Raw genomic sequence first — 16,810 nt, forward strand, 5'->3', positions numbered from 1 at the left:
TTTTTGGAATTTGGGAACGTTTCTTGCATTAATTTGGTCGTTTCCCCCCCCCCAAAAAAAATTGTTAATCAACTCATACACTGCTGCGGACATTTATATACAACTGCCACTGACAAATGTTTCGTCAAGCGCATTTTTCAACTGGGAGGCGCGGAAAAGGGTTTTGCCCAGCTTGTCTGTTAAAAATCAGGTTTTTCAACCACTGTAATGACAAACGGATCCCTGCAGATGGCGGCGCTGCATCGCTTTAGATTTGAGAGCGGCACCGTTTTTTTGCGAAGATCAAGATTAGGAGCGAGAGAAATGCCAAGACGCTGAAAGTCGGACAAGTTTCGGCATCTGACGCTTCAACAGCGGGTGCATGTGCGTGGTAAAAATGATTCAATTATCTCACTCAATAATTGGTTATTATTAGTAAAATATCCGATTTGATTTGCTTATTAAATTGGTCAATTAATTAGAATTAGCATTAAAATGACAATCTTGACAGTATCAAAACAAGCTATTTTACATACAATTTTTCTCTAACAAATGCCTATTTGAAAAATCTAATGTGGCCCTTGACCCCAAAAGTTTGCCCAGCCTTTAACTAGATTGTAACACCCCCCCCCCCCCAAAAAAAAAATTAAATACTTTGGTCTGATTTTTACCTTTTAAAAATGCACCATAATGACATAAAACTTGCAATTTTTTTTTGCAGTTCTTTTTGTCATTTGAAATGTATATACTGGAACAAAAATAAAAGTACATTTATACAAGGTATGCAGGCGTGTCTGAGCTGGTTGTGTGGAACACGACAACAAACCAAATAAGCACACGAAAAAAACAAAAACTCATCAGATCGTTGAGGCTCAACAAAAGTGAATTTACAAAGTCCACAATGTACAGCAGATATGTCATTTTGGAGCAAAATACATTAAACATGAAAAAAAAAAAAAAGAGTGATCCATAGCTGCAGCAGTGCAACACAAAAACAGCAGAAAACAAATGAGAGATGCGTGCACGTCGTGTAACGGGAACATTCGTTCACGATGCAGCAGATTTGCAATCCTGAGTGCCGGCGGGCAGCGGGTACGAGACGTGGCGGTAAAACCGAGGATCGGGCGTACAATCTGAGCTGAGCTCCGGAGTTTGCATAAAAGACCAATCCTGCCGCCGTTACCGTGCGCGTGAAACCGGGAGACAGCTTTAAAAAAAGTTTCACACGCAAAAAAAAAAGAAAAGTGGAATGTGCATGCCAGGCCACTAGGTGGTGGTGTGATATAACGATAGATTCTTTTCCTAGATGAAAGCATCTTGAATAGTGGTACCTTGATTTAAATTATTACGCTTTTAATGAACAAAAACAGCACAGTATCGTATTAAAACATAATTAAAGACCATGTCAATAAATCCCCGCCCCCCCCCCCCCAAAAAAAATGGTGTTGCGTGTGTGCTTTTAATGGGCGTGGCCTTGTGAGTGACATCAGGAACAAATCCAGTTAATGTGTGTGAGCATCTGGGTGTGAGTTGTGGACTACAGCAGCTTCTTGCAAGTGTTGCTATTTTGTATTTCATGATTGATTTGAAAAAATGCCCTCTCTAACACACAGACACGCTAACATACTCACCCATGCTCACGCACACGAAACACCCGGGCTAACAGGCTAACGCAAGACGCACACATACACGCTATCACACACGTGCAAACACACTTAGCATGCATACGCTAGCACGCTCGCTCACACACACACACACACACAAAGTAGCGTATTTCGCACTAGTGTGCGACTACAATCAAAAGGAGTGCGATTGGTGCTTTTTACATTCGGTGCAAACTTAAAAGAGTCAGATGATAAGTAGTAGTCAGGATGATTTGCACGGTTTCTTGTTTTTTTTTTTTTTTACCAAAATGGACAACGGAACGGCGAAAAAAGCTTCACGGTGACAATCTGGCCGCTGTTTGAAAAGAAAGCCAAAAGTTACAAATTTGTCACACTGCTACCATACGTGGAGTCAAAAACGCACATTCGCACATTGTGGTTTGAAAATGATAAGTGAGTTCACATTCGGTTTGTAACAATCAATACAAGATTTCTTTGGGAGAAAAACGCACTCGGAAATCATACCAAGTTTGAGAAGATTTTTCCTTTCGACCTTATCGAATGAATGCTCTACGTTTTTCGGTGCACATTGTGAAGTAGAAGATAAGCTTCCCCCCCCCCCCCCGACGTAGAGTAAGGCCGCACTAAACAAAAACAACAACAGCACTATTTTCCTACAAGATGATTATATGAGATGTCGCCGAACGACGACGACAGGCCGATTTCTCCAGGTGGATTTCTTTGAAGGACTTCTGCAGGTGGATTCTTCGTCTGCGGGTAGATGACTCCGGATCCGTTTCTGCGGGTGGACGACTCGGAGTCGATTTTTCCTGGTGCATTTTCTGTTTGAGGATTCCGACAGGTGAATTCTTTCAGCCTGACAGCTCAGCAGATGTTCACGTGGAACTGTCCGGGTGGATTCCTGCGGGTGGCTTTACAAATGTCAGTCTGAAGGCCTCCAGTAGGTAAGAACACAGTGAGGAAGGACAACTAAGAACACTAGAAAATAAACACCTGATTGACAGTGTGGCAGAGGAACAACAACAACAACAACAAAAACTGTGGTGGGGTGGGGGGGTTTAGAAGAACTTGTCGTCGATGCGGAAGTGCGGCCGCGTGACATCGTCCGGGTTGATGAAGACCGAAATGGACTTCCCGGGGTTCTCCGTGACCAGCTGCTGGAGCTTCTTGGCCAGGCGGTCGTCCGGCTGGTTCTCTCCGCCGGCGTCCGACTGCGGCGACGGCAGGTTGCCGGTGCTGCCGCGCCACTGCAGCTCCACCGTCAGCCTGTTGGCGGCCTTGGCGTGCTCGATGGTGGTGCGCAGGTGCTCGGCCGGGTCGGAGCGCACCGACGAGAGCTTGCGTGCGTGCAGCACGGCGGCGGCGTCCGACAGGTGCTCCAGCATGTTGCACTGCGGGATGAAATAGTTGGGGCAGGTCTTGTTGACCAGGCAGTGCTGCAGGTCGTCTATCAGGCCCAGCAGGAAGTGGGCGGAGAAGTCGTCCTGCGCCAGGTAGTTGGCGGGCAGCCGGTCGCAGGCCCACAGCATGACGCTGCGCAGGTGGTAGGGGCTCACCGCCTTGGGCCGCGACAGCAGCTTGACGATGATGGCCTTGCACGCCTGGTAGGCCTGCATGAGGCCGGGCGAGATGCACTTCTTCAGCTGCACCTCGCTGCGGGCGAACGACAGCCGCCACTCGTTCTCTCTCCGGCCCTTGTGCGAGCAGGCGGGCACCAGGTAGAAGCCGCTGATCACTTCCTCCTCCGTGATCTTGCCGTCCCAGAAGTGGTTCTCCATCAGCCAGCTCTGCGCCACGGCCGGCCAGCCCTTGAAGGACACTACGGGCACGACGTCGTAGAGCATTCGGCTGCTGCCCACGCCCAAGATGACCGACACCACGGTGCCGTTGCGCTCCACCTTCTCCACGCGGGGAACGCCCCTCTGCGGCTTCTTTTGGACCTGCGTGGGCGGAAGTACTTCGTGACAATTGGCGCTGCAAATCGGAAGTGCACCTCAAGGGTTGGTGCTTGGCCCTAAGCTTTTCCATACTTACAAGATTTATGTCCTGCTTTTTAAAATATGTCATATAAAGGCAGATATTATTTAAAAAGTCGATCAGATCAAATTATATTTTTTCGAGAATAAAACCCATCTGCAGCTTCTTTTGCACCTCTATCGGCCGAAGCACTTTAGGATAATTGAAAATACAAATTCTGAACTTTTTCAGGTTACATCGGGCGTGCCTCAAGGGTCGATACTTGGCCCTAAACCTTTTCTAACTTACATCAATTTAGAGGCCATACTGCAATTATATGGTAATTATTAGTAGGCGGACTCGCACCTTAAAACTCCATTCGCTATTCGTATCGAGAGTAACTGCCTAGCGAATCACAATCGAATCATTACTCCTTGTACTATTCCAAAATAATCGGCCAACTAATGAAAAATCAGATTTATTTGAAAACAATCTTTCGAACCGGTAAGAGGGTACGCTGGAAGGTTTTGACCCAAGTGTTTTAGCTGCCACATCTCCGTACACAGATTTTTTTCTTTTTTGTTTCAAATGGCTAGATTCTGTCCTACATCACTGATTTACAATCAATACAGTGAACCCCAGCATATTTGCGGTTCACTATTCACGAATTTATCTCGACACATTCCCCCCCCCCCCCCCACAGAGGAACCTTCAACCCATCCTCAGCTATTCGTCGAAAAGAATCACCTATATCACTGGTTCTCTTCATATTTTGTTGCACTTTTAGTAAAACTAAGTTGCGACAAGATGGCTCCAATTCAAATTATACAAACAAATTATAATAATAATTTTAAAATGATGTATTATGTTACAATACCAACAGACCTCCAGTAGCACCAGTGAGACGGCCTGGTAGAACCAGTCTGCCACCAGCGTGGGCGAGAAGAAGTAGTTTGCGGCTCCGCTGATGTGCTCCACCACCGTGCAGCAGTCCTTCCACTTGCTGATGGTGCCCTCGTCGAAGAGGCGCAGACTGAGCCAGGAATGTCCCAGCGCCGAGTGCCTCATGTCCAGCGTGACCGGCTGGTTGCGGTCGTGCAGCTTGAGCGCCGGGACCAGCAGCGTGAAGTCCATGTCGTAGTCGGCGCCGCGCGCGTACACGCTCAGCTCGTCCGTATCCATGTCCACCACGCCCTCGCGCACGCCGCCCGACAGCAACAGGTACTCGTTGGCCACCGGCAGCTTCTGGTCCAGCTTCTGGACCATTCCTGGGGGACCCGGCGGCACAAACGCAACAAACGTTTCGATAAAAGGAAATAAGTGATCCCCCACTACTCGCGGGGCGTAGGGACCGACCGCTGGCGCAAATGGCGAAAGCCACGACTAACTGATGCCCACCTTCCTTCAAGGGTTTCGGAATTGCGTATAGAGATGATGCAAAATAAAAAGCATGCCCGTAACATGTACACAAGCATGAAGCCATGTTACATAACTGTGTGAAATGGTTCCATTTCTCAACACAAACAATCAGATAGGACCGCCGCCTCAAAACCGGCTAATGTTAACAAAACAAGAAATGGGTGGTCAAGTGTTTTAAGACACCTGGGAAGTCTTTTATATTGTGTGTGGGGGGGGGGGGATCGTGTTTTTCACACAATATGGTGGAAGTGCGGGTTTGAAAAACGTGTCTGCGCATTCCGATAACAAAAGATATTTTTGCTTGCCTAACCTTCACACTGACGTCAGTATTACACCAATTGGTGACAATTGTACACAAAGGAGGCTGGGGAGACACTCAGGTGAATTATTAATGCACGTTTATCCATGCGTGTTCGAAAGCACACTTTCAAAGGTTTTGGTTACACTAAATGCGTTGGCAATGTTACAAACTTTGGCCAAAATGCGTGCATGTACAGTACGCGTGTATAAATGTGCGTCTGTCTGTGTGTGTGTGTGTGTGTGTGTGTGTTTGCGTGTGCATGTGTGTATCTGTGTGGCTCTATTTATATATGTTTGCGTGTATTCCTGTATTTGTATGCGGTGTGTGTGTGTGTGTGTGTTTTTTTACATATGTTTGTGGATATGTGCGTGCCCGCTCCTCACCCAGCATGGAGAAGATGAAGTCCTTGGCCGTGTGTATCTCCAAGGCCCGCTGGTCGTCGTACTCGCGCTGGTCGTGCTTGCTAAACTCCTGGATGAGCCGGTTCAGGTCCTCCATGCGGGCCGCCGACCGGAAGTCCAACTCCGGCCCGACGCCGCCGTGGGGCAGCCTGCCGGCGGCGACGACCGCGGTGGGGCTGTTCCCGAGGCTTCCCGTCGAGCCGGCCCGACTGGAGAGAGCTGGGGCGGCCATGGTTTCAGCGGTCCTTCACACGACGGTGAGCCGAAACGGGCGTCAACGAACGGAACCGACACCAGCTCAGCGCACCCACAATCACAGCCACAAACATCAGCTCACACAACAATCGGAACAGAGTACCGCACTTCCGGCGACGGCGCCTTCACAATAAAAGCTAGCGCTTCAACAGGGCGCGCGTCCAGCGTATGTTTCGTACGTTTCGTAAGAAAATGTACGTAAATCATGTAAATCGTATCAAATCAACCCGTTGTTATTGCGGCATACATAGGAAGCCCGCTAACCTGTTTCCGGGTTTAGTCCTATAACGTAAATAAAAAGTAAAACAATAAAATAACTAGAGCTATTGAAAGGAACTGTTGTGATGTCGTTGACACTGGCTCCTCACTTGCGTGTTGTTTTGTTACTCAGGCTGTTCATACGTTGACCTGCAAGTGTCGCTGTAGTTATTCAGCCAACCGCGCTCGACAAGGCTTCGCTTCCTGACCCGGAAGTGAACACTCACTCCAACATGGCGATGTGGAGGAGCAATTTCGTTCTGCTGTGCCGGACTGGCGAGGACGTTCTCCGGAGCGTGAGGGGAAGCAGGTGCGAGACGCGGCCGAATGGAGGGAGCCCGGGCCGGCTGTCATACATGCGAACACCCGCTGATCCGCATGTTTGTTAGCAGTGTTAGCATCTTAGAACAGTGCAACTGAAACGGGTGCTGATCCGCTAAGGCTACCTTGTTACTTTGAGATGCCTGCGGGGTTTATTAATTGTGTCAATGCTTTAAAGAGAAACATTTTTTCAATTAGTATTTCGCCAATTTTCACCCTTCTACTACCACAGTTCTCCACCAATTCGTTCCATTCAAACCTGAAAATATTCTCGTTCAGGAAACCTTGGGCACTAATTTCCACATAATTCCTCATTTCCCATGAAAATAATTCCTATTGAAGTTAACGGACACGTTTTTCAAACTTTACTTTTTCCTTCCAGATTTCTAAACTCTTTCAATCAATTCAAACTGTTCAGGTCATTCAAGACATATTGGGAACTATTTTCTACATGACCTAAATTCCCTTTTATTTTATTATTCCACATTTCCATGACAACATTCCAGATATTTTACACATTTACCTCCCCTTTCCACAATTCTTGACCGACTCAAACCATTCCAACTTCAAAATATTATCACATTCAGCACATCTTGGGAACGATTTATAACAGTCCGCAATTTTCACAATAAAATTCCCAAATGAAGTTACATATTTACTTCTTCATTCCACATTACCTGATGTGGTAGAACCATGCCAACTTCAAGTGTCGCATTCAGCATTTTAACAATTTTAACAGCAACCACATGTAGTTTCTAATCAAATTGCATTCTTCACTTATTATTTTTGAAATAAATTCCTATAAAGATGTTATTGTTAAAATAGTCAACATTAAACTTTTTTTTTTTTTTTTAGTGGGCTCTCAATTTCATTTGGTCATTTATTATTATTTTTTTACAGTTATTTGCCATTTTCAGGCTCTGGCGTTCGCACATTCGCTCGAGTACCCGTACAAAACCCGTGCTCGCGTGGCTTTTCTCCGGTTACTCCGGCGTGCTCCCACATTCCAAAAACACGCTTAGAGTTATGAAAATGCAGTTTTAAATACAAGTTACCCTCTTGAAAATGTAATTGTAGTGGAACTATTTCAATTACTTTCTCGATGTGATATAACTAATTAGATTTGATTACATTTGAATGACTTTTCTTAATTTTTCTCAACTTTTCCAAAAAAGTGGATTGAAACCATAACCGTAAATAATAACTTAACAAAACATGACAATGTAACTACATAATACAAATTGTGTTTTTTGTTGCATTATATGTGTACAGCATGTGGAAAACATGATACCATGTTGACCTAATGACAAATGTGCACAATTTCGACAACAGCGCTTCATGACAACCAAGTGAATGTTCCCAAAAACATTCTGTGAAAATGTTGAAAAGTCAATGTTCCGTTGTGTTCAAAAGTGTAACGGTGAGTCTAACCTTTTCGAAATAACAGATAAACTACGAATAGATTGGGCCACCAGGTGGTCCTTCAAGGTCATATTTGGAAAAGTATGTCGCGTCTGAGACTACGGCTGAATGGCACATGATCAGAGGGAGCCGATCGCAAGTGCCGGTTTTAGATTCAGGAATTGATATGAAAGAAAATCATTTTTCAAACCAAAAGCAACTGTATTTTAATTACACGTTCTCCCAATATTGTAACGCATTGCAATTGTGTATTTTTTGTAATTCGTTACTCCCCAGCATTGGTTACGTGGTAGGGATGTTCAATATCTGGTTGTGGTACTCGCCCATTCCTAGTTATGAGTTTTGTGTTGTTGTTCTCCGAGTGTCCAGCAGGTGGACTCCCAGCTTCGAGCAGCGTTCCGGCTTCCGGAAAGTCGGCAGGAAGCCGGAAAGCAAAAAAGGGGAGGATGAACTTGGACACTTGAACTCGTCAGAGGCGGCGTCCCACCGGCGGACGTACAGCCCTCACTGGGAATCGCCGCCGCCTCCGTCGTCCGGCACGCCGCGCGCCTTCGGGCGCCTGGTGCGCCCGCTGCTCTTCACCGTGGGGGTAGGTGGCGCCATTGATGCATACGCAGTGAAGCCTTGAGCTGCAAGTCACCGCACGTTTTTTCAAGCTATGCGGGCAGTTGTTCAGCTGATTATTTGTATTTTTAAAATTTGATAGGCAAACAAAACTGTATAGATTATCATATATTAATTTGTCAAAAAAAAAAAAAAAAAAGGCTTCACACTGTTTTTGAATTGATATTTTACTTTTGTGAGAATTTAAATGATTGGCAGTGGCTAAGCATAAAAAGGTCATAATTGTTTCTAAGAGAAAAAAATATTCTAAAGTAATATTTTTCAAAACTTTCAGTGGCAAAATGTCTTGACTGTTCGGGAGCTGAACTGTACTTTTATGATTTCAAACATGTTTTGTGAAGATGCTCATGACATTTTTGGATATATGGGATTTTTGCTCTCCAATTGCTTCATTCGCCTTTTCCATGAAAACGAACACAAATGCGTCCTTGTGTCGAAAGACGTCCTTTCTTCGCTTGTCTTACGAACGTCACGCAAGTCGTCTTTACCGTTATTGCTACTGGCGAGCGCCTCGTGATGTTGTTGCAATACAACCCAGGCAGCCGTTTTGCATTCCCACAATAGCAGAAAGCAAAAAAAAATTCTCAGATAGTCACGCGTATGTATGAATAGTTAGTGACATCCGGAGCTCCGACTCAAGTCGTGTGGCGGCCCGCCCGCGCTGACTTCCTGTCAGTTTACAGGCTGCTCCTTCGGCTCGGCGGCCATCTGGCAGTACGAGTCGCTCAAGGTGCGCGTGCAGAACTACTTCGACGAGCTGCGAGCCGATTGGCTGGAGAGGGTGCGGCCGCAGAAGCGAGGGGACGTCCGCAAGGAGGTGAGAGACAATCGGACCGTCGATTGATTGTCGCCCGCTCCGATCTCACCTCTGATTGGCTGGTTGTGTTTCAGGTCAACCAGTGGTGGAACAGTTTGAGTGAGGGACAGAGGACGGTCACAGGTGAGTTGACCGAAAATAATAATCCATTCATCTGTCAATTATTCTTTTGATTCATTGAAGAATTGGATAAAATACCCCAAAATGTAAATGTAATTTTTTTATCCTTTAAATAAAATAAAAAAAACATTATTTCAAAATCAATTATTATTCAGTTCCTGGTTTGGTCCTTAAAATGTCAGGAAATTGGCGAAAACATTGATAATTGTTTTCCAAAGTCAACGCAGATGTTTGTAAATGTCGTACTTCGATCCAACGCAGAAGATAATCGGGAATATTTACTGTTGAGATTTGGACAATCCGTGGGATCTCGCCACTAATGGAACATTGTGATTTCCTAGGAATGTTGTAGAAATCCTCGTTTGAAAATGTAAATGCTTACAGATGTTTATGGAATGAAAGGGTTGCATAGTGATACTTTTCACTTTAATACCGTTTTAAATCATCCGTTTGTGGAGATGTGGTAAATAATATAATACCGCTACCCGCACACTTTACAGGATACACAATTAATGGAAGTAAAAAAATGGCTCCCTCTTGTGGCTCACCACAAGTGATTAACATGATCAGTGTCTTCACATCGATGAAAATTCATCCATCCATTTTCTGGACCGTTTATGCTCGCAGCATTAAATATGAATAATAACATGATTAAAGGTAAGTTCGGCAAATTAGTTATTTCAAAATCGTGTATCAAACTGGTGGCCCTTCGCATTCATCGGCATCCAAGAAGTAGCTCTGTGTCAAAAATGGTCGACGACCCCCGCCCCGAATGATTAATCCATTATCAAAATAGTTTGATCATCGATTCATTGTCGCAGCTGTCGCCGATCGGCTCGTGTCTTTGAAAGCTGGAGAAGATTTCCGCTTCGTTGTGTGTGCTCCTCAGCCATCGTGGCGGCGAACGTGCTGGTTTTCTGCTGCTGGCGACTCCCGTGGCTGCAGCGCTCCATGTTCAAGTACTTCACCGCAGACCCCGCCTCCAGTCAGACAAGCTCGTCGTCGTTGGCACTTGAGGAGACCCGTCGAGTGCGTATTTGCGTTCTTCATGTGTTGTGCGTGTTTGCCTCCAGAGACGCTGTGCTGGCCCATGCTGCTGTCCACTTTCAGCCACGTGTCCTTCTTCCACATGGCCGCCAACATGTACGTCCTGTGGAGCTTCTCCAGCAGCGCCGTCTCCATGCTGGGGAGGGAACAGTTCGTGGCCGTCTACTTGTCGGCCGGTGAGAACTCGACACGCGCACGCGGGCGTACGTGCGCACGCGCTGATGCGGCCGTGTGTGTCCTCAGGCGTGATTTCCACCTTCTTCAGCTACGTGAGCAAAATGGCCAGCGGGCGGTTCGGTCCGTCTCTGGGCGCGGTGAGCCACTTCCTGTCTCGTCGAGCCTCGTTGCCGCGTGATACGATGTCGCCACACGACGGATGAAATGTCAAACGTGTTGTGCGCGCGTGCGTTTTCAGTCGGGCGCCATCATGACGATCCTGGCCGCAGTTTGCACCAAAATGCCCGAAGCCAAACTGGCCGTCGTCTTCCTCCCGATGTTCACGTTCAGCGCCGCCAACGTACGACCGTCCGTTCGCGCTTCTGCCGTCCTTCCGCTCGTCCGCCTGTCCGTCCACTGGTCCGTCTCGTTGTCTCTGCGCAGGCGCTGAAGGCCATCGTCGCCATGGATACGGCAGGTTTGGTGCTGGGTTGGAGGTTTTTCGACCATGCGGCGCACCTGGGAGGCGCCTTGTTTGGCATGTGAGTCCGACGCCGTCCGTGCTACAGTACATCGCGGCTCCACACGGGGCGCCAAAAGCTAACATCTCATTTGGGAATGAAAGGCGGTGAACCCTCACTATATCACGGTTCAGTACTTTGTGATTTTTTTTATTCATATCTTGCGTAATTTGCCATATGCCGGGATTTTGAGTGTCGACATAATTTCTGAGTTTTTTTTAAGTATGACTTTTGATGATATGAAGTTTTTATTTCACCAAACCACACAACTATGAAAGTCTGCTAGCTTAACGCTAACACGCAATGCTAAACGCCATAGACTGGCTAACAAACTAGTATTCATGTCACAGTAGTTGTAAACCTCAGAACAACAGATATTTCATCACAAACGCTGCAGCAACACATGTAGACAGAAAATGTAGCACTACTTAAAGGCACATATTTTTTATGCTCTGTGAAGAACAACTAATATTACTGCAGTTTATATTTAATCCCCCCCCAAAAAGTTCCCGTCCGATCTGTTTCCTCCCACAGTTGGTACATCCTCTACGGCCACGAGCGCATTTGGATGAACCGCGAGCCTTTTGTCAAGTTTTGGCACGAGCTGCGGACCGGTCGCGGCGGCGGAAACGGAGGTGAGCGAGGAGGCTCCGTGTAGGACGCTCGAACGCCGCGCCCGACGTGATCGATACTCGTTGGGAACTTGGGGAAACAGTCGCCGCTGTACAGACCAGACCAGACCAGACCGGCCAGCCACTTGGTGTATGAAGATGTCACAGCTGATTTCATACTTTGTCACTGAAGTCTTGAAAATGATGTTTTATAAGGCGATTAGTACAATCTCATCTCTTTATTCCTGTCCGGATTGTCTAGGCAAAAAAGACAAAGGTCTTTGTTTCGTCTGTTTTTTGGACTCCCCTTACGTAGGAATCGGAAACAAAAGATTCGATCTTGACCGCAAATGTTCTTTGTCTTTGGAAATCTCTTTACTTCTGTCCCCCCGATCGTCTTGCCAAAGCGCTAGCCGAGGCAATCTCGCTTCGTCCGCAGAACCAAAACACGCGATTACGCTCATGGATCTTCGTTGTTGTGGGATTTTTAGATCATGTAATTGAAACAAAATACTAGTAAATGAGGATGGGATGGGGAAAAAAAGTTTAGTTTAGCTTTTTGCTCGAAAAGGTCGCTAATTCTGGAAGTGACAAATGGCACTTTGGCAAGACGCCCGCTCACCCGCAGTCATTTGGCCTGCTGCTTTATGTTGTTTAGGGATTTTTTGCGACACCAATAAAGACACATTTGAAAGCGTTTTGAAGAAAAGGACTGGTTACTATTCCAAGGTGATATATTTTCCATATTTTGAAAGAAGTTTGGGGTGACTTTTCAACGTTATTTTGGGTTCGGCCCACTCCGCAACCTCCTCCCCATCGTTGTCATTGCGGAAGTGAAAGTGATGAATTTCGCTTTTGACCTCCACCAGGGAGCATTTCCTTTTGATTGTACGGTATAAACTCAAAATGAGACGAAATTACACCCAAACATTTGTTTCCTGCTTGTTAAACCCGCAAATCAGCACTAAATCTCGTGACACGTTAAGTCAAGTTGAGAATCATTTTGATCTTTCTAAGCATTGTTTTGGATACATTCCTTTTGAGTGACAGCAGATGACCTGCAAACAAAGTCTGTTTGACAGTCCACAAAGTCCACAAACTCTCTCTCACACACACACACACAAGGTGTTTTTTTTTTTTTTTTATTAATTAAAACAATCAAAATCCAACTTCATAACTAATGATCTCGAAAGAAGTTCCAAATCGTCATTGAATCGAATTCCCATGAAGTGAAGCCGGTGTAAATGTTAACGATGCTAATGATTTGTTTGAGGCTGTCGCAGAGGTTCGAGGTGAAACTTGGCCGCGTAAACGCCGACGTGTGTTCTGGAGGGTCGACCTCCTGCAGAGTTCGTCGACCCGAAACGCGCCTCAGAGCCATCGAGGCCTTTGAGCGAGCGACCCGAAAGCACCGCAGCTCCACTTCGCCCTCCACTTCCAGACTCGAGCGGACGGTAAGAACGCCACCGTTTGGGGTCACGTGTATTGTTTTCGGTCAGAAGCAACCGCTGCATAATCCGTTTCGTTGACTCTGCTATTTAAGATTAACATTCTTGTTTGATTGTGTAAACCACTGACGACATCAAATTCCAAATACAAATTGTTATTCAGCGTTTATTTTCAGAATAGTATTTGTGTGGCTTCGCACATGATAGACGTGTCCGCCAAACGCCAACGAGTCGAACGTAATTTTTTTTGTCGTGTCTGCGGGCGCAGCGCACGATGGCGGCGGGCCTGCACATTTGCGGCCTGGTGGCGGGCGTGCTGTCGTGGTGCCTTCAGTCGAGCTGCACGTCGTCGCAGCTGTGGAAGGTCCGCAGTCAGGCCGAATCTCTGAGCAGCAGCCATTGGCAGTTCGAGGGCCTCTGGATGAGCTGCGCCGCCACCTCGCTCGGAACGCTGCAGTGCAACAAGTTCAAGACGCTGATCGGTCTGCCAGGTCGGTCGCACGCGGCGCCGCGCACGTGTGCATCTGACACTGACGTTGGATACTACAGTGTCCACATATATTTGTGTGCTTGTTTTTATTTTCATCAAACGTGTAAATGTACATCGGACACTACAGTGCGTCCATATGTAGATCTGACACTAAACTATGTACACACATCAGACACTACTGTATGCCCACATGCAAATCACACACTACAGTATGTCACCATCTACATCAGCCACTACAGTATGTCCAAGCGTACATTTTATACAAAAGTATAGCCATGTGTACGTCAGACACTAGGCTATGTCCTTATGTACATTTGATACAAAAGTCTATCCAAATGTATATCAAGCACTACAGAATGTCACCATGTGTATCAGGCACTACAGTAAGGCCATATGTACTTTGGATACAAAAGTATATCCACATGTACCTCAGACACTACAGAATGTCGCCATCTACATCAGGCACGACAGTGTCCAAATGTACATTTGGTAGGAGTCTATCCATATGTACATCAGACGCTACAGTATGTCCATGCATACATTGATACAAAAGTATTTCCACGTACATCAGACACTACCAAATGTCCATACATACTTTTGATACAAAAGTGTATCCACTTGTACATCAGACACTACAGTGTGGCCACATATACATCTGAAACTAGTGTGTACACGTATATTAGACAGTACAGTATGTCAACATGTTCATCTGACACTACCGTATGTCTACATGTACATTTGATACGTAAGCATATCCAAATGTACATCTGACACTGCAGAATGCGCCCACGTGTACGTGTTGTGTCAGTGCATGTGCAGGTGTGTCGCGCTCTGATGATGTCATCGCTGGCGGTGGGCCTGGCCTCCGTCATCGTGTCGGCTTTGGGTCTGAAGTGCAGCCGAGCGGGCGGCGGCTCGGAACGCGTCAAAGCGCAATTTGTGCTGAGCGGAGGCGTCATGCTAATCCTGTCAGGTGAGCGCACGCTAGCACGCGACATGGACGACGACAGCGCAGATGACCGTGGACCTGTCCGTCCGTCTGCCCGTGTACAGGCGTGTCCACCCTGATCGCGGTGTCTTGGTATGCCGGCAGAGTGATCCGTGACTTCCACAATCCTCTGTACCCGGGAGTCAGGTCAGTCACGACGGTGACCACGACCACCAATTAGCGTCTTGAGTCTTGGTGAGGGGTTTTAACAAGGGTTGGGTTTCAAATAAGGGTTACAAGTCAGGACTAGGGTCTTGGTAAAAGTGTCGAATTAGAACAAAAGTGAGGGTGTCAAATTAGGTTTTCAAGTAAGGTTTCGAGTAACAAATGAGCATTTTGAGCTTGGGTGAGGGTGTTTAACAAGGTTTGGGTTTCAAGTGAGGGTTAGGGAGTAAAATTAGGGTTTGAAGTCAAGGTTAGGGTTTTAAACAAGCTTTAGGGCAAGGGTCGCCACTAAAAATTCGCTCGCCAGGGTTTTTTTTTTTGGCGGCGAATCGCTCCTCGCGCGCCGGCCGTCCGGAGGGAGCGTTCGTCTGTTCTTCGCCGGCTCGTCGGTCACGGCGCAGCGATGCCGCTTTTTAATGCCGTGCCACCTGAGAGGTCAGAGGTCATGGGCATTTAATATTGCTTTTCGGCCTCGCTGCTTGCGTGCAGAGATTTCTCCAGAAATCTTCTGATGATATTACGGAGTGTAGATGATGAAATTGCGCAATTTCTTGCAACTGTACGTTGAGAACCCTTTTTGGACTATTTGCTCACGCAGTTGTTCACGACGTGGCGAACGTAGGACATCCCCGAAAGGCTCACTTGTTCACGAGCACGGGTCCGCAAGAGACCTCGACTCGGTCCGGACCCCGACCATTTCAAGTTTGGCACTTTAGGGGGCGAAGTTAGGGTTTCAAGTGCAGGTTAGGCTTTTAAAGACTTGAGCGCCATCTTCTGGTCCGTCTCCTGATATGACGTAATTTGCAAAATGTTGTGACAATGTATTCATTGGTCGTAACGGTGTCACGTGATGTGCGCGTGTTGCAGGTTCGAGCTGGGCACGGGACTTTATCTGGGCTGGGCAGCTTCCGGTGTGGCGCTGCTGGGTGGCGCAATGCTCTGTTGCTCCTACAGGAGGAGCTCTTCCTCCTCCTCCTCTCCTCCCGCACGGTACTCTCCATTCAGCCTGTAGTACCCCTTCCGCACACAACAGGGGCGCTGACAGGCAGCTCATTCGCCACTGCTAGTTTTCTATGATTAGACGCCTAATGTTGTCGTGTATGTGACGTCACGCGATGACGTCCTTTGTCCCTGCAGATATTTTTCGTCCTCGAAGAGCGGTCAAGGTCACGGCGCGAACATCTACCGAGCGCCACACGCCGCCTCCTGCGACGACGGCGCCAACGCTTACGTGTGAGCGGGCGGTGCCTGAACGCACCGTCGCAGCTCCACCAGGATTCGTGAAAGTCTCGATCTTTGTGTGTTTTTGTAACCGTTTTGCTCTTTGACTTTTGTGTCACTTTTGTGTTGTGATTTAGGCCACGTGCCGCCAAAATTGAGACTCACGACTTCATCGTAATCTGTTTAGTAATAAAGAGGTTTCATATTCCTTTCGTAATAAAAATGTCTTGCGTTAAGCCCAACTTTTGTTGTGTTTCAAGTTTTTTTTGTTTTTTTTTAAGTACACTGCAATTAACATTGACACCACTGGGTTGCAAACAATAGTAATAGTTTCAAGACAGGGTTAGGATTTCAAATGACAGTTTCAAGCAAGGGTACGGTTTCAAACTTGGGTTAAGGTGTGAAATTAGGCTTTTGAGTTTTGAAAAGTTGAGTTTCACTTTCAAGCGAGGTTTAGGTTAGCAAAGTACGGCTTTAAGCCGAGGTTAAGGTTTCAAGTCAGGTCACTTTATTCGGTACGGCTGCCTCATGGAATGCATCACAGCATATTGCAGCAACCCCCATGGATGACGTCATTGTTTTGTCTATTTGCAGCTCACTCTTTACTGTATAGGCATCACATGTATTTATAGACGCGCGTGTGTGTGTGTGTGTGTTTGTGTCAA

At 46.7% G+C, this 16,810-nt stretch overlaps 3 protein-coding genes across 7 annotated transcripts; 2 read left to right on the plus strand and 1 right to left on the minus strand.

Moving 5' to 3' along the window:
- Positions 1-836: 836 nt before the first annotated feature.
- LOC133482474 (nucleotidyltransferase MB21D2) lies at positions 837-6,265 on the minus strand. Its single transcript, XM_061782642.1, has 3 exons — positions 5,664-6,265; positions 4,446-4,828; positions 837-3,544 (listed from the first exon to the last, which is right to left on the minus strand). The coding sequence occupies exons 1-3, from the start codon at positions 5,911-5,913 to the stop codon at positions 2,663-2,665; spliced, it is 1,515 nt and encodes a 504-aa protein (XP_061638626.1). The 5' UTR covers positions 5,914-6,265; the 3' UTR covers positions 837-2,662.
- A 92-nt stretch (positions 6,266-6,357) lies between these two features.
- parlb (presenilin associated, rhomboid-like b) lies at positions 6,358-12,530 on the plus strand. Of its 4 annotated transcripts, XM_061782651.1 has the most exons (10): positions 6,358-6,504; positions 8,307-8,526; positions 9,238-9,378; positions 9,453-9,501; positions 10,388-10,483; positions 10,572-10,721; positions 10,789-10,859; positions 10,961-11,062; positions 11,146-11,243; positions 11,757-12,530. In XM_061782651.1, exons 1-10 carry the CDS (start codon positions 6,428-6,430, stop codon positions 11,878-11,880), a joined length of 1,128 nt encoding a protein of 375 aa, XP_061638635.1. In that variant the 5' UTR covers positions 6,358-6,427; the 3' UTR covers positions 11,881-12,530. The 4 variants fall into 4 exon arrangements, with proteins under 4 accessions (XP_061638635.1, XP_061638634.1, XP_061638631.1 ...); XM_061782650.1 differs by having other exon boundaries at positions 10,388-10,721; XM_061782647.1 differs by having other exon boundaries at positions 10,388-10,721; positions 10,961-11,243.
- Positions 12,531-12,667: 137 nt separating this feature from the next.
- Positions 12,668-16,385, plus strand: LOC133482477 (claudin-7-like). Of its 2 annotated transcripts, XM_061782652.1 has the most exons (6): positions 12,977-13,287; positions 13,550-13,772; positions 14,580-14,744; positions 14,825-14,906; positions 15,792-15,914; positions 16,062-16,385. In XM_061782652.1, exons 1-6 carry the CDS (start codon positions 13,078-13,080, stop codon positions 16,159-16,161), a joined length of 903 nt encoding a protein of 300 aa, XP_061638636.1. In that variant the 5' UTR covers positions 12,977-13,077; the 3' UTR covers positions 16,162-16,385. The 2 variants fall into 2 exon arrangements, with proteins under 2 accessions (XP_061638637.1, XP_061638636.1); XM_061782653.1 differs by lacking the exons at positions 14,580-14,744; positions 14,825-14,906 and having other exon boundaries at positions 12,668-13,287.
- The last annotated feature ends 425 nt before the right edge of the window (positions 16,386-16,810 follow it).

This window comes from Phyllopteryx taeniolatus, chromosome 8, assembly GCF_024500385.1.
Source record: "Phyllopteryx taeniolatus isolate TA_2022b chromosome 8, UOR_Ptae_1.2, whole genome shotgun sequence".
Lineage (NCBI taxonomy): Eukaryota > Metazoa > Chordata > Actinopteri > Syngnathiformes > Syngnathidae > Phyllopteryx > Phyllopteryx taeniolatus.

Excerpts from the sequence above, each read along its gene's own strand:
- LOC133482474 (XM_061782642.1), bottom strand. The coding sequence starts at position 5,913 with ATGGCCGCCCCAGCTCTCTCCAGTCGGGCCGGCTCGACGGGAAGCCTC. Across the intron at positions 4,829-5,663 it reads CTTCATCTTCTCCATGCTGG|GAATGGTCCAGAAGCTGGAC; the intron begins GTGAGGAGCGGG and ends CGGGTCCCCCAG. Across the intron at positions 3,545-4,445 it reads TCTCACTGGTGCTACTGGAG|GTCCAAAAGAAGCCGCAGAG; the intron begins GTCTGTTGGTAT and ends CCGCCCACGCAG.
- parlb (XM_061782647.1), top strand. The coding sequence starts at position 6,428 with ATGGCGATGTGGAGGAGCAATTTCGTTCTGCTGTGCCGGACTGGCGAG. Across the intron at positions 9,379-9,452 it reads GAGGGGACGTCCGCAAGGAG|GTCAACCAGTGGTGGAACAG; the intron begins GTGAGAGACAAT and ends GTTGTGTTTCAG. Across the intron at positions 11,244-11,756 it reads GGAGGCGCCTTGTTTGGCAT|TTGGTACATCCTCTACGGCC; the intron begins GTGAGTCCGACG and ends TTCCTCCCACAG.
- LOC133482477 (XM_061782652.1), top strand. The coding sequence starts at position 13,078 with ATGTTAACGATGCTAATGATTTGTTTGAGGCTGTCGCAGAGGTTCGAG. Across the intron at positions 13,288-13,549 it reads CTTCCAGACTCGAGCGGACG|CGCACGATGGCGGCGGGCCT; the intron begins GTAAGAACGCCA and ends CTGCGGGCGCAG. Across the intron at positions 14,745-14,824 it reads CGTCATGCTAATCCTGTCAG|GCGTGTCCACCCTGATCGCG; the intron begins GTGAGCGCACGC and ends GCCCGTGTACAG.